The sequence below is a fragment of the Alternaria triticimaculans genome (assembly GCF_023758025.1).
Source record: "Alternaria triticimaculans strain BMP 0046 chromosome Unknown scaffold_3, whole genome shotgun sequence".
Classification (NCBI taxonomy): domain Eukaryota; kingdom Fungi; phylum Ascomycota; class Dothideomycetes; order Pleosporales; family Pleosporaceae; genus Alternaria; species Alternaria triticimaculans.
This window is the reverse complement of record NW_026055960.1, coordinates 566908-578979: the sequence shown is the minus strand read 5'-3', so window position 1 is coordinate 578979 and position 12072 is coordinate 566908. Positions and strand designations below refer to the sequence as shown.

General features: G+C 52.4%; 5 protein-coding genes and 1 non-coding gene across 6 annotated transcripts; 2 read left to right on the top strand and 4 right to left on the bottom strand.

Annotated features, from left to right (window-relative positions):
* Positions 1-842: 842 nt before the first annotated feature.
* J4E78_002863 (uncharacterized protein) lies at positions 843-1628 on the bottom strand (the record flags this gene model as incomplete). The annotated part of the gene is made up of 2 exons (XM_049363507.1): positions 843-1375; positions 1466-1628. 2 exons carry the CDS (start codon positions 1626-1628, stop codon positions 843-845), a joined length of 696 nt encoding a protein of 231 aa, XP_049224172.1.
* A 1037-nt stretch (positions 1629-2665) lies between these two features.
* Positions 2666-3744, bottom strand: J4E78_002862 (uncharacterized protein; the record flags this gene model as incomplete). Its single annotated transcript, XM_049363506.1, has 2 exons — positions 2666-2998; positions 3043-3744. The coding sequence occupies 2 exons, from the start codon at positions 3742-3744 to the stop codon at positions 2666-2668; spliced, it is 1035 nt and encodes a 344-aa protein (XP_049224171.1).
* A 521-nt stretch (positions 3745-4265) lies between these two features.
* Positions 4266-4815, top strand: J4E78_002861 (uncharacterized protein; the record flags this gene model as incomplete). Its single annotated transcript, XM_049363505.1, has 3 exons — positions 4266-4374; positions 4426-4541; positions 4594-4815. The coding sequence occupies 3 exons, from the start codon at positions 4266-4268 to the stop codon at positions 4813-4815; spliced, it is 447 nt and encodes a 148-aa protein (XP_049224170.1).
* A 528-nt stretch (positions 4816-5343) lies between these two features.
* On the top strand, positions 5344-6468 carry J4E78_002860 (uncharacterized protein; the record flags this gene model as incomplete). The annotated part of the gene is made up of 1 exon (XM_049363504.1): positions 5344-6468. One exon carries the CDS (start codon positions 5344-5346, stop codon positions 6466-6468), a length of 1125 nt encoding a protein of 374 aa, XP_049224169.1.
* A 2147-nt stretch (positions 6469-8615) lies between these two features.
* J4E78_002859 lies at positions 8616-8724 on the bottom strand. Its single transcript has one exon. It is a non-coding gene; the product is annotated as a tRNA-Lys (tRNA).
* A 1632-nt stretch (positions 8725-10356) lies between these two features.
* Positions 10357-10933, bottom strand: J4E78_002858 (uncharacterized protein; the record flags this gene model as incomplete). Its single annotated transcript, XM_049363503.1, has 2 exons — positions 10357-10595; positions 10756-10933. The coding sequence occupies 2 exons, from the start codon at positions 10931-10933 to the stop codon at positions 10357-10359; spliced, it is 417 nt and encodes a 138-aa protein (XP_049224168.1).
* Between the last annotated feature and the right edge of the window lie 1139 nt (positions 10934-12072).

Sequence of the window (12072 nt, the reverse complement as noted above, 5' to 3'; positions counted from 1 at the left end):
TATGAAGGAGATTGTGGAGGAGCATAGTGTGTGGGCTAATAGCGGGGAGTTGAAGCAGATACTTGGCAGTCCTGTTGTTGAGTTGGTAGGAGAAGAAGGCAGGGCATTCACGGCGGAGAAGCTACGCGCGTTGACGGATGCGATACTTGCGAATATGGATCTTGATGATACCGCAACGCCGTTCTTTCGTGGTACCCTGGAGAAACTGGAGAAGGCGTATATGGATAGTGATGGGCATTCGGTGGTTCCTTGGTTGGGTACCGTGGAGCCGGAGTTTTTCCAGAAGGCGGATATGGGGCAGGTGCCGGCTCTGGTTATATTAGCCTGTTGGGGAGCGATTAATTGCATTTTGGAGGATATGTGGTGGATGCAATATTCTGGGAGGAGGATTGTGGAGGAGTTGGCCTGCCAGCTCGAGGGCTGTGATAGCCGGTGGAACGATATTCTGGATTGGTGTTACCAACAGGTTGGGTTAATGGCAGAGACCAGTGATCGTGTTCGAGAGAACGGTGGAGGTGGGCCTGGATCGGGTTATGTCGTTCTCTTTGGAGAGCATGCATGAATGGCATCGTAAGCGAAATAGTCCAACTCGTACTCGTTCTCGTACACGCAATACGCTGGAGTCTGATTGCGGTGACGAGACGTGGAGGGATAGGCGTGAGCCTGCAAAACTAGTCTGTAAACCCATGTGGTACCTACAAAGGTACTGGGGAGATTCAGGTAACTAGCTCTACGTTAGCATCTAAGCCCGGTTGCAGCACCATCTCTTCCACTTCCTCTACACCAACACCTCGCTAAATGCCACGACAACTACTCATACATCGCACACCCACCGACGCCATCTACATGTCCTTTGTCAAATCGTAAATCTTCTGAATCTCCTTAAGCTCGCCCTCGTGGTCGAACTTGAGATCCTTCAACAACCCGTCTCCGAATCCAAAGACCCAGCCGTGCACGACAGGGAACTCGTTCTCAGCCCAACACTGCTGCACAGCCGCCGTCTTGACCACATTCCGGCACTGCTCGTACACGTTGAGCTCAACGAGCTTATCGTACTTCTCCTCCTCTGTACCGCCGTTGGCCATAACATCGTCGAGCTCCTTCTGGTGCAGTCTGTAGACATCGCGGATATTTCGGAGCCAGGGGTTCAGCAGACCCATGTCCTTTGGTGTCATGGCGGCCTTGACACCACCGCAGCCGTAGTGGCCGCACACGACAATGTGCTTAACTTTGAGGTGGCGGACCGCGTAGTTGACTACGGACATGACGTTGAGGTCGATGTTGTTGACTAGGTTGGCAATGTTGCGGTGGATGAACATCTCGCCGGGCTCGAGACCGGTGATGGCTTCGGCGGGGATGCGCGAGTCGGAGCAGCCTGTGGAGATTGGGTTAGCAAGTTCTAGGTGGTGGGTGATATAATGGAGTAATGTTATAGGGCAATTGAGTCATTCCAGATGCAACTCACCAATCCATAGATACTCGGGTGCTTGTCCTGCACTCAGATCCTTGAAGAAGCCTGGGTTCTTGTTCCGCATCTCATCGGCCCATTTCTTGTTGTTTTCAAAGATGCGGTCATGGCTCTGCTGCAGGTACTTGCGCACCTCCTTTGGCTCTTCCGTTCCAGTCATTCTGGGCCACGAGAAGTTGCGTTTGGCGGTAGTACTCTGTGGATTGGATGCTTGCAAGAGGGATGCTGCCCGTCCGGTATGACAGGTACGCAGGGAAGTCTGATGGAGTAGAGAAGATATCGGAGAAGAAGTATGCAGTAGCGGTGTTGAGCTTGATAAGAGACGAGAGGCGGGAGCGAAGGACTGCCCCGCTGCAACTAGCTCTCGGAGAGCGTGGGGTAACCGGTGCGGCATGACAGGACAAGAAAAAACGACGCGCAAAGGCAAAACGCCAATCCCAGTGCTGCGGGCAGTTTCGGTTTTAGAAGGGAGGGGACGCGACGCTGAAATGCTCGAATTATTTTGCTTCTGCTGCGCGCCGATTGGGCGCTCTGACGTCAAAGGATTGGCTAAGGATCTTTGGACCCCTGTTGTCGATCAGCGGGCGATGGGTCTAGCAACCAGATCTGGGTGAAACCATCGAGACGGTGCAGCCTCACCATATCGCGGCGAAACAACCCAAGCATTATCGGCACGTCGAATCCGTTAGCTGGCACAACGTATCCGCCAGCTGCACAAACAATATGGCTCTTAATGACGCCAAGAGGACCATCCTATCGCGCCATGCCGACCGTCTATTGAGCTCAAGGGCTTGGCCCAAGACGATCTGTCCTTCCGAAATTGCCCGCGCACTATCAACAGAGGAGCTGTGTGCATTGGACGCGTCAGAGTGGAGAGACACCATGGATAATGTACGACAGATGGTGTGGGAGAAGAGAGAGGCTGGGGAAGTCGAAGTAATGCAGAAGGGCGCAGTAGTGGACGTGGAGAGTTTGGCGGATCTCAGAGGGCCGATAAGAGTGAGGAATGTGAATGGATGATATAACACCGTATGGCTGGATACTCTTGCTGACGATAGCATGTATAGTTGCGATACAATACGAAAACTGATTAGTCGTTCCAATTGACCCGATGTGCTGACCTTGAAGAGCCGCACCCCACGAACTCTGACAAACTCCAATATATGCATGCATCCAAACCTTCTCAAGTTCTCAGACTCAGGTATCAGGATGCTTGGCGCCACTCGCATCTAGTCCCTGCCACTTCTCTTCGTCCCACCCCATGCTGGGATCTGTTGCATTCCCGGCTTTGCCCTCTTCTGTCAGATTCTTGATATCGCTCCAATACTCCAGCTTCTTACACTCGTTATCCGCGGCTTCAATAGCCTTGAGCAAATTGTTGATTCTGCGTTCCTCGGCGTCGCCTTCAGGCTTGTGATCCTTCTTGTGTTGTTCGCGGTGGTCTTTGGCGGCCTCGAAGCGGTCCATAAGTGTGGAGAGGAGTTGGCGGCGCGAATTCTGGAAGATGAGCATCGACATGATGGACGGTATCTGCACTTGTTAGCTATGTTTGCATGGGAATACAACATACATACCTGTTCTGGGAGGTAGTGCAGCTCCTCCCCTCCATCGTCGATGAACTTATGTATGTAGATGATCTTCTCGCGGTCAATGGCAGCTGCCTTGAGTTTTCTCATCAATGTCGCAATATCCCTAATCTCCTCGTCTAGACTCGTCTGTGCGCTGTCGTCCAATAGACCGCTGCCAGTGCCAAAGGTGGCTGATCTAGCCAGTGTCGTGCCGATGCTGAATGTCTCGCCAAACATGCGCTCCTTCGCATTCTTCTTGGTCTTGGGTGGCAGCCTCTGCTTGACCCGCCTCCGTAGCCAGCGTCGCCGCCGAACGAAGCTGTGGAACCACGGGTGGTTGCCATGCCACGCTGAGCCCTTGAAGAGCAGGCTGTATTGCCAACCCTCTTCATCGACATCCAGACTCATGTCGACATACCAGCTCTTCCAGTCCCATACCCAACTTGGGTCCGGGACTTGTGCATTTGTGATGTTGACTGCTGAAGGCTTGAACTTGGCATCCTGCCACGGCGCAGGGTCGATTCGCAGGTTCCATAGCGCTTTGGACGAGAAGAGGGGAATGCCGAAGACGAACCAACCGCGTTGGTTCTCGTAGAGGATATCTATGTGCGAGTCCGATGTGGTTGACCGCTGTTCGGGTTGTGTAGCCGAGGTCGGTGTGTTGTCGCCGTCGGTGTGGTCGACGAGGTGTATTTGTTGGTCCGCCATGCTACAAGCGTGGTGTAGGTGTCAAGGAGAGTAAGAGGCAAACGCCGTTGCTATCGTGGATACATGAGGTCGCTGTGTTAGGCAGGCACGGCACGCTGCGCGGTAGTCGCTCAGGCAGTCGCTCGAGGCTGGCTTGTTGTGGTGAACGGTTTAAGGGGCGCGCACAGCAGGCAGCACGCTGGGAAGGCACGATCGAGGTGTGACGGCGATGCGATGAAGATGAATACTATAATGACATTATGATTAACATGTAGAAGCGAAAGCAACGAGTGTATGCAATGTGGATCCGGCTTGCCGCGCTCGGTAGAGTCCTAGTTTGGTGATCTGGTTCGCACGGCACTGAAAAGCCCGTGCTGCAGCTGTCTGCCATTACGTCACACATGCGCTTGTTGGAAAGACGCCTTCCAAGGTTCCCCTCCCTCGCACAACTCTCATTCTACATCTCCAATTCGAATCTCACATACCTTGATCTTGCTTCAAGTCCAATCAATACCACCTCGCAAAAACCCCATTACATCAACATGTCTCGTCGTTTCGCTACATACGGTGGTCTCGCTGCTGTTGGTGGTGTCACCTACTACCTCTACAGCGCTGGAGGCGACCCGAAGCTTGCCGAGAGGAAGGCTGAACGTACGTCGTGGAGGTATTCAACTTTCAAAGTATCTTGACTAACATGTATAGATGACGCTGCGACTGCCGCACGCAAGCTGAGAGGCGACTACCCTGGCCAGGACAAGGAAGCCAAGAAGGCCGGCCAGGAGGGTTACGAGGCAGTACGCGCCAGCGCACAGCAATACGTATGTCCAATGCGACTTGATTTACTTTTAACAGTATGCTGACCACTGCTAGGCCGACCAAGCTAAGGCGGAAGCGAAGAGGGCAGAGCAGAAGTTCGATGCCTACAGCGCCGATGCGAAGAAGCAGTACGAGGAGGCCAAGGTCCGCGCTGAGCGCGAGATGCACGAGGCAGGCAAGCAGGTCAACGCGGCCGCTAACAAGTTCGATGCCGTCGTCGAGGAGAAGGCCGCGAAGACTCAATCATGGCTCGGTGGACTGTTTGGCGGAAAGTAAGCTCTACACTTAGAGGACTAATAATGTAATGATAATGCGACAAGACGAGCTGGAGCTTGTTATTGAAGATCTTGCATGAGCATTGGAGTATATAGGCGCAGTTCTTCTCATCCCAATACGATACGATACTCACAAGTGCTCTCTATTCGTTGCACGGACGTGACAAGGTCTGGCGACGGTACGCGCCGCGACGGCATTGCTTTTGCGTGATCCACTCCTTCGAGAACAAGACAATTTTTGCACGCGCTGCGTCATGAGTAAGATGGAAATAATACTAATGCCAAATGAGAGCTGAAAGTACGCCGGATGCGTGGGGCAACGACACGTTCAAGTTTCATTAAAGTGGGGCGGAAACGCGACGCGAACGCGCAGAAGCGTAAAGCGCGTCGAACGTGCCTTCCCTGTTTTGCAGCCCCCTCGGCCCATAAACACTCCTTTGGACCTCGACCTCACTCCCACACGACACATCACTTATCGACATTGTTCCAGATATCTCATCGTCGTATCCATTCCACTATTCTATCAACAATGTCGCCTATTGTTCCCGGCCAGCTCCCGGCTGAGCTTGTCAACCTCCTCGCGTTACACTCCTCCTTCCTGACCGCGCTGTCGCTGCACTACGCCCACAATGGCACTTCAACGCCTGCCGATCTTCGAGACCTAATTGCATCAACGACATTGGTCTGGCGGCAACGCAAAGTCACGTACGATGACATCCGACTCCTCATCGGCATCCTCGACCATGGCCCTTCCGGCAACAACAACCCCTACTACCTGTCCGACTACGGCCGCGGCAAGGTCTGCATCGAGATCAAGGACAGCAGTCCGATGATGAACGGCATGACACACATGAACGAAGAGGGATTGCAGGACATGTTCAAAGAAGGCCTAGACACGCTATGGACGCAATGGTGCACCTCGCAGAAGATGATGAGCCGACCAATTGCGGTGCCCAAGCGTGGACGGGGACGCCCAAAGAAGGCCGATATCAAGCAGGCATGCATGGACACGTTTCTCGACGATACTTCCATGTCCAAATTCCTGAGCCAGCTTCCTCTCGCCGAAGTCACCACATGCGAGTCCCTCACCGCACTCGCGCCAGCACAAGAGAAGGGACGCAAGAGGTTGAGGGAATTCAAGGAAAGTGTACAGCAAGGCCGTGCGCAGAAGAAGACGAGACCCTCTGTCGGAAAGGAGAACGAGACGCCCATGGGCCAGAACCAACAAGCTCAGCCCGCCCAACCCAAGATCACCGAATTTGCTGCCGTCCGCAAGACCAACCTCCTCGACCGTATTCTCGCAAAGCAGGAAGCTGCAAAGGCTGGCCCCGCAGCGCCGACACCTGCCGAACTCCAGCGAAAGGCAGCGTTACAACGCACTCCAGAAGTTATCGGTGTCCTCTCCCTATTGTGCGCGAACAGACCCGGATCGCGCGTTTCCTTCTCCACAACGACCCTTCTGCAGGCAATCCAAGGCTCTATCCGATCACCGATTTCGAAAGACGAGGCAATGAAGTGTGTTGAGGTCCTGGCCAGCGAAGTCGCTCCAGGATACGTGTCAGTCGTCAGCATGGGCAGTATTTCTAGTGTTGTCATCAACCAGATGATGAGGCCCACGGACATCAAGAGCAGGCTTATCGCGCTGGGCGCTTGAATACCTGTTGTTTTCATTCTGTTATCTTCGATGTTTTCTGCAGCTCCGTGAGCTCACTTGGAGCCACTTTTGGTCATTGTTCGTTTACCGCGTCATTTTAGCGAGCGCATTCTGTTCTTTCACTGTACAGTATTCCAGTCCTCTAGCATATCCTAATCACAACACGTCGAAAGTCGAAGTCTTTTTCTCATCGTTTTCTTGCGATACATTCATGTTTTAGACACTCCGTGATGCTTGGTACGGGTGGCTCGGGTCTTCTCTGACAACTGACAGCTGTTACACGTCAGGCCATCACGGCTCGCTTCACTTGTCGGCAGATGTCATATCACCAATGCGGATTTTCGACACCCTCAAATCGCATATCTTCATATCATGAGTCTTGCACTTCACTTCACCTAACATGCGAAGCTGAGCTGGGAAAGAGCCAGATCTCCTGACGTATGGTACTGTTATGTATCGTTCAACCAGCACGACTTCGCCGAATGGAAGAAGGCCTGATCTACGAAACAGTGACAGCTAAGCACCAACACACTGTGACAGAAAACGTTCCATTGCACTGTAGAATCGAAATGACAGGACGCCAGCATTAACGGGAATCATTCATTCCATTGTTCTGGAGCCGTTGTCGCATTCATGAATGAAGCGTTCGTTCACGTTTTCGAACGTAAATGTTTCCTGCCTCAGGCCGTGGGGAAGCGACTAGAATACATATACAGGCGCGTTCCTATTGAAGACAATACAAGTTCATATACCTCGTCACTCATTCAAGAAAACACAGCCTCAAACACATAAAACCCACTGGGTAGGTCTTCTTATCTACATTATAACCCACATACCACACCTCGAATCAAGCTACAAGCCTCAGTCAGCATCACGATACCAGCAACCATGAAGACCTCAGCAATCCTTCTCGCGCTCTCAACCCTCGTGTTGTCAAGCACAGCCGCTGCAGTCCACCCACATATCCATCGCAGGCATGGCCGCTGCGAACATAGCAGCAGTGTATCCGGCGCTCCTCCTGCCCCAGCACCAACGACACTAGTAACCTCTGTCTCTGTTACTCCACCAGCATCGTCCGCGTCTCCACCAGCCGCGTCCACCTACGTATCACCACCACCCGCAGTATCACCACCACCACCCGCCTCCGCATCACCACCGCCCGCCCCAACCTCGGCCTCAGCAACAGCCTCCACACCACCCACCCCTTCACCCTCCACATCTCCAGACCCCAGCTCCGGCAGCGGCAAACAAATCACCATAGCCGCCGGCGACACACTAGAGAAGATTGCAGCCGAGAACGCAGTCGGCATATGCGACATCGTCAAGGCGAATAACATTCAGGACCCGAATTTGATTCTTGCAGGCGAGATGTTGACGATTCCGGTGTTGGAGGGGGAGAAGGACGATAGTAGTTGTTTGAGTGAAGAGGGGGGAGATGGTGGTGGTGAGGGTGGTAAGAGTATTGGGTAGCTTGTATAGTTGGAGAGGCTGTTGAAGGGGTATGGGTATGGGATGGTGATGGGTGTCGTGGGTTAGGTTGGGATAACAATCCTGGTCCGTGTCTGGCACTGGAAGTCATGTGGTTTTAGCTATTTTCATGGCCGTAATTTCTTATTTGATCAATTTTCAAATTCAAATCCGTTATAAACTCTTCATATCATGAGCTTGATGCTGTTGTTCTTTGCTGCGGGTGTTTCCAGGTGACTTGCGTACGACGTAGCTTGCTCTCACATCGTAGAAAAGACTAAAGAGGTACGCTGCCGTCTACATAGATGCCAAAGCCATCGTTTGCAGAATTTCAGGTTAATATAGACTTCTAGGACGTAGTTGTCCCAGGTTCCTCTTACATACGAAGCTCTGTACGGTGGACTTCGCCTGGGTAGCCATAATGTGTGCAACTTGTGAGGAGAAAGGATTTAGGCCAACAACTCAGTGTGCATGTAAACAATAATGGTGTAGAACATTCCAGACCACAGACAAAGGGTTAATAGGCTAATAGTAGAGAGGTTGTATGCCTGGTAATGATTTTGAGTGGTGGTTTGCAAGATGGTGGGGCACTGGCCAAAAAAATCGTCCTGTGTACTCCATCAACACCACGACCACCATTCTGCCACCTACGGCGCCAGGAGCAAAAGGAAAGCTTCTCAAGCCCGACGTGGGGGTCGAACCCACAACCTTGAGATGTACTGAGTAATCGTGTCTGTTAGACCGTGAAAGACTAAGAGTCTCACGCTCTACCGATTGAGCTAGCCGGGCTGGTTTGTAGCCTGTTGATGGAGATGTATCAAATTTGATGATATAAGTCCGTGGGCACACATAAGTCACGCTGTTGCAAATCTTATGCTGACCGTGTATCTGCAAATGCGGGGCGTTGTGCTGGGAGCCGCCTGCGTCCGCGAATTTTGACTTTTCAATTTCCCCACCCCACGAACTTTACATTCCTGCAACTCCGCACTCCATGGTCAGATTATGACAAAGACGATTGTAAATGAATGCGCTTCTTCTCTTTCATCCCTTTATTAGCTTAAGCCTTCTGGTCATCCATTACATCATGTTCTGTTACATGGTGACAACGAACTTGCTGGTGGGTGAACTATGGCCCGAGAAGCCCGAAATTCTTAGCGACATCCTCGGAGCCACAGAACAAGATCAATGATGTCGTCTTCGGCCGACCCGTCAGCAAAGACACAACACGAATGCAAATACGATTACGAGCAGGGGTATCATATGGCGAAAGTGACGCGAACATCTGCGATTTATCTGCTTGCCCGCGGCGTAAGTCGAGACTGAACGATACCAAGCAATTTCACAATGCCACATCCATCATCCAGCAGCAAAGCTAAGGAGTCTGGCCTGGTCGCATCACCGGACGAGAGTTGTATTTGAGTATGCTACGATTGAGGGGTATTCTCACTTCGGCGACGCTGCGGAGGTCGCAAAACCTGTCGTTGCAGACACGTCTAGGTCCAGCATGTATGCCGGCTGCAGATGATACGAAGCGTCGGTGCACCACACGAGGTGCCCCATCTGCTTTGCTTATGCCTCCGACTGGCTTCTGGAAGACCGTTACGCGGCACTCGTACATGAGACTCCATCCATTAGATGCATCTGGGCCACGTTCGTAGCATTGCGCCCAGAGTGGCGTTGCCATGCCGAGACTGCGGCAGTACCAAACTATTCCCACCCATGCTGACGTACTTGTGGCTGAGGTCGGTCCTTAGGTCGTAAAGAAAATCCAGGGCCTTGGAAACGGACAAGAACACGAAAAAGCAATTCTTATGTTCCGTAACAGTAGTTCCAGGGGCAGAACCAATGTACGTGTAACTGAAATACGTTCAGGGCAACACCACGTTGGAAAAAGCAACACTTGGCCCTGCAGGACCCTGATTCATCGCAGCGCTCGAAATAATTTGCATGATGTTTTTGAGATGAGGCGGTGCTGGGATACCTAGGTCATCTAGAACTTTCGCATCTGGACTGTTGGGTTGTACGACAACGTGAATCGTAAGGTTTTATGACAACCAAGTGACTGGCCGGGATCAATGGTTTACTTGATGGCGGCCCTCACATCCGCATAGTAGAGAAGAGCCCCATGCGTTAATCTCCAGTTCACTTTACAATTTTGTATAGTTCGGAAGGGTTCCGCAGCGCGTGTTTCAGAGTGAAGTGGACCCGGTACTTGCGCCGCCCGATCCGAATATGAGGCCTCTCCTGAAGACCGCTTCGTTTGAAAGCGTACCAAAGTAAGCACTGGAGTAGTGCTCACAGTACACCGATGAATGTCACCTCGGTATGCCGGTTGTTTTAAACACTGCATGCGCCGGAAAGCCCCTATAATCGATCATAGATCTACATAAGATCTACCTGCATGGTCTAAGCTCCGGTATCCTAAGCTCCGGTATCCTGAGCATCGTGGTTAGCTTCAAGTCCACATATACGAACGCGAACAGGAGGTGAGTGTCGCACCAGGTAGACTTGATAGAAGTTCATCTTCACCTTGCCACCGTCCTCCTTGACTAGGTGCGCCCTTGCAGCCCAATCTTTGCTGGCTTCTCCGCCTGCCTTGAAGCCGTACTTGACCGTCCCGTACAACATGACCTCGTCTGACTTCGGACCGAACGGAAACACTTGGAGTGGCTTGTGCGTTCTCGTTGAAACTTTCTCCCACATACTTTTGCGCAGGGCTAAGATCTCTACGCCCATGAATTAGCCCGGTAGATTATGGAAGGGCGATGGAATTCCAGGGAGCCGTTCGCAGGGCTGGAAACAAAAAGCAATGCGACAAACCTTCCCGGCCTACTACCCTCTTGGAGGCCATGACGAGGGTTGCATCCTTAGTGAAGTACTGGACGTATTCCTCATGCGCTTCTGCTGCATCGGACGTAGCGTAGAAGTCCTCGAAGAATTTCTTGTATGCAGGGTCGAACTCAACAGCCGGCGGGTATTGGGACACGTAGGAACTCATCTCGTGTTGTATTGGTGGGGTGGGATCAAGGGTTGAAGTTGGCTATTCTTAACGGATGGTCAAACGTCCAGCAAAGGCTTCTCTCGTGTTGCGGGCCTGACGTAACGAATGACATCCGGCCTTGGCAGCGGCCCGGGCGGGAACGGCGTTCTGCAATTTGGACCTCATCGTCGAGTTGTCAGCAACACTCACTCGTACATCTCTTGGTGATTCCCGATCACGAACTCCTGGCAACTGAACAGTTGGGTAAATTGCGACCCCGCGACAATGATTTGGCATCGCCACAACGTGAGCCTCGAAGCCTCCCAGGTTGTGGTACCCGAACGGCACTGACATGTTAGACTATAGTAGCGCCAACCGTTCAAAAGAAACGCCGACTTCCAGCGGGATGCCCTGCAAAGTTGCGTAATAGCAAAGCACCCTTGAACTCTCTCTGCAAGGCTCCCATGTCACCTTGCCTACTTCGTCCTCGGCCTCAACAACACGACAATTACCCTGAGTACCTGCGCAAGCGCGGTGAAGCTTTCTCCGAGGCTGCAACGCAGGGGCCTGCGTTGTCAGCAGCACGGATGATGCCGTGGAAGTAGAAGGTCCAGTCCACCGTGTTTACGAGTGCGAGATGAAAATCTTCTCGGGCGCTGCTTCCGGACGGGTTCAGGATGCATGTGTACGGCCAAGGACCGAGGCGTAGAAGTCGAACACGACTTCCACAGCGCAACGACTATGATATCATTGCGCGCAGCACCGGTATCGAGATGCAAACTCTTTCTTCCATCGATCTAAGATGACCTACTGCACAGTAAGATTCGGAGTCATGTCCAGACGGCACTTCTTGGCCACAGCCTCAGTCTACGCCTCGAACTACTTGTCAACCCCGAAGAGGTCGTTTAGTACCCGTTCCAATTCACGGCGCCCACTGTTTTAGCTCAGACAGTGGCAGTGCACGGGCCCTATCCATGTCGGCGATGCTGTCAGAATCCATCTTTTCAGCTGCTCTGTCCATGGACAGGTACGTGGGCGAGACTTGCAGGGGTTATGCTACAACCCACCTAAAGGTACTGGAAGGTCATTTCTTTGGCCACGCTTATACGAATGTGGGTTCCTTGCCTTCCATCATACATCGGAAAATGGCCTTCGAA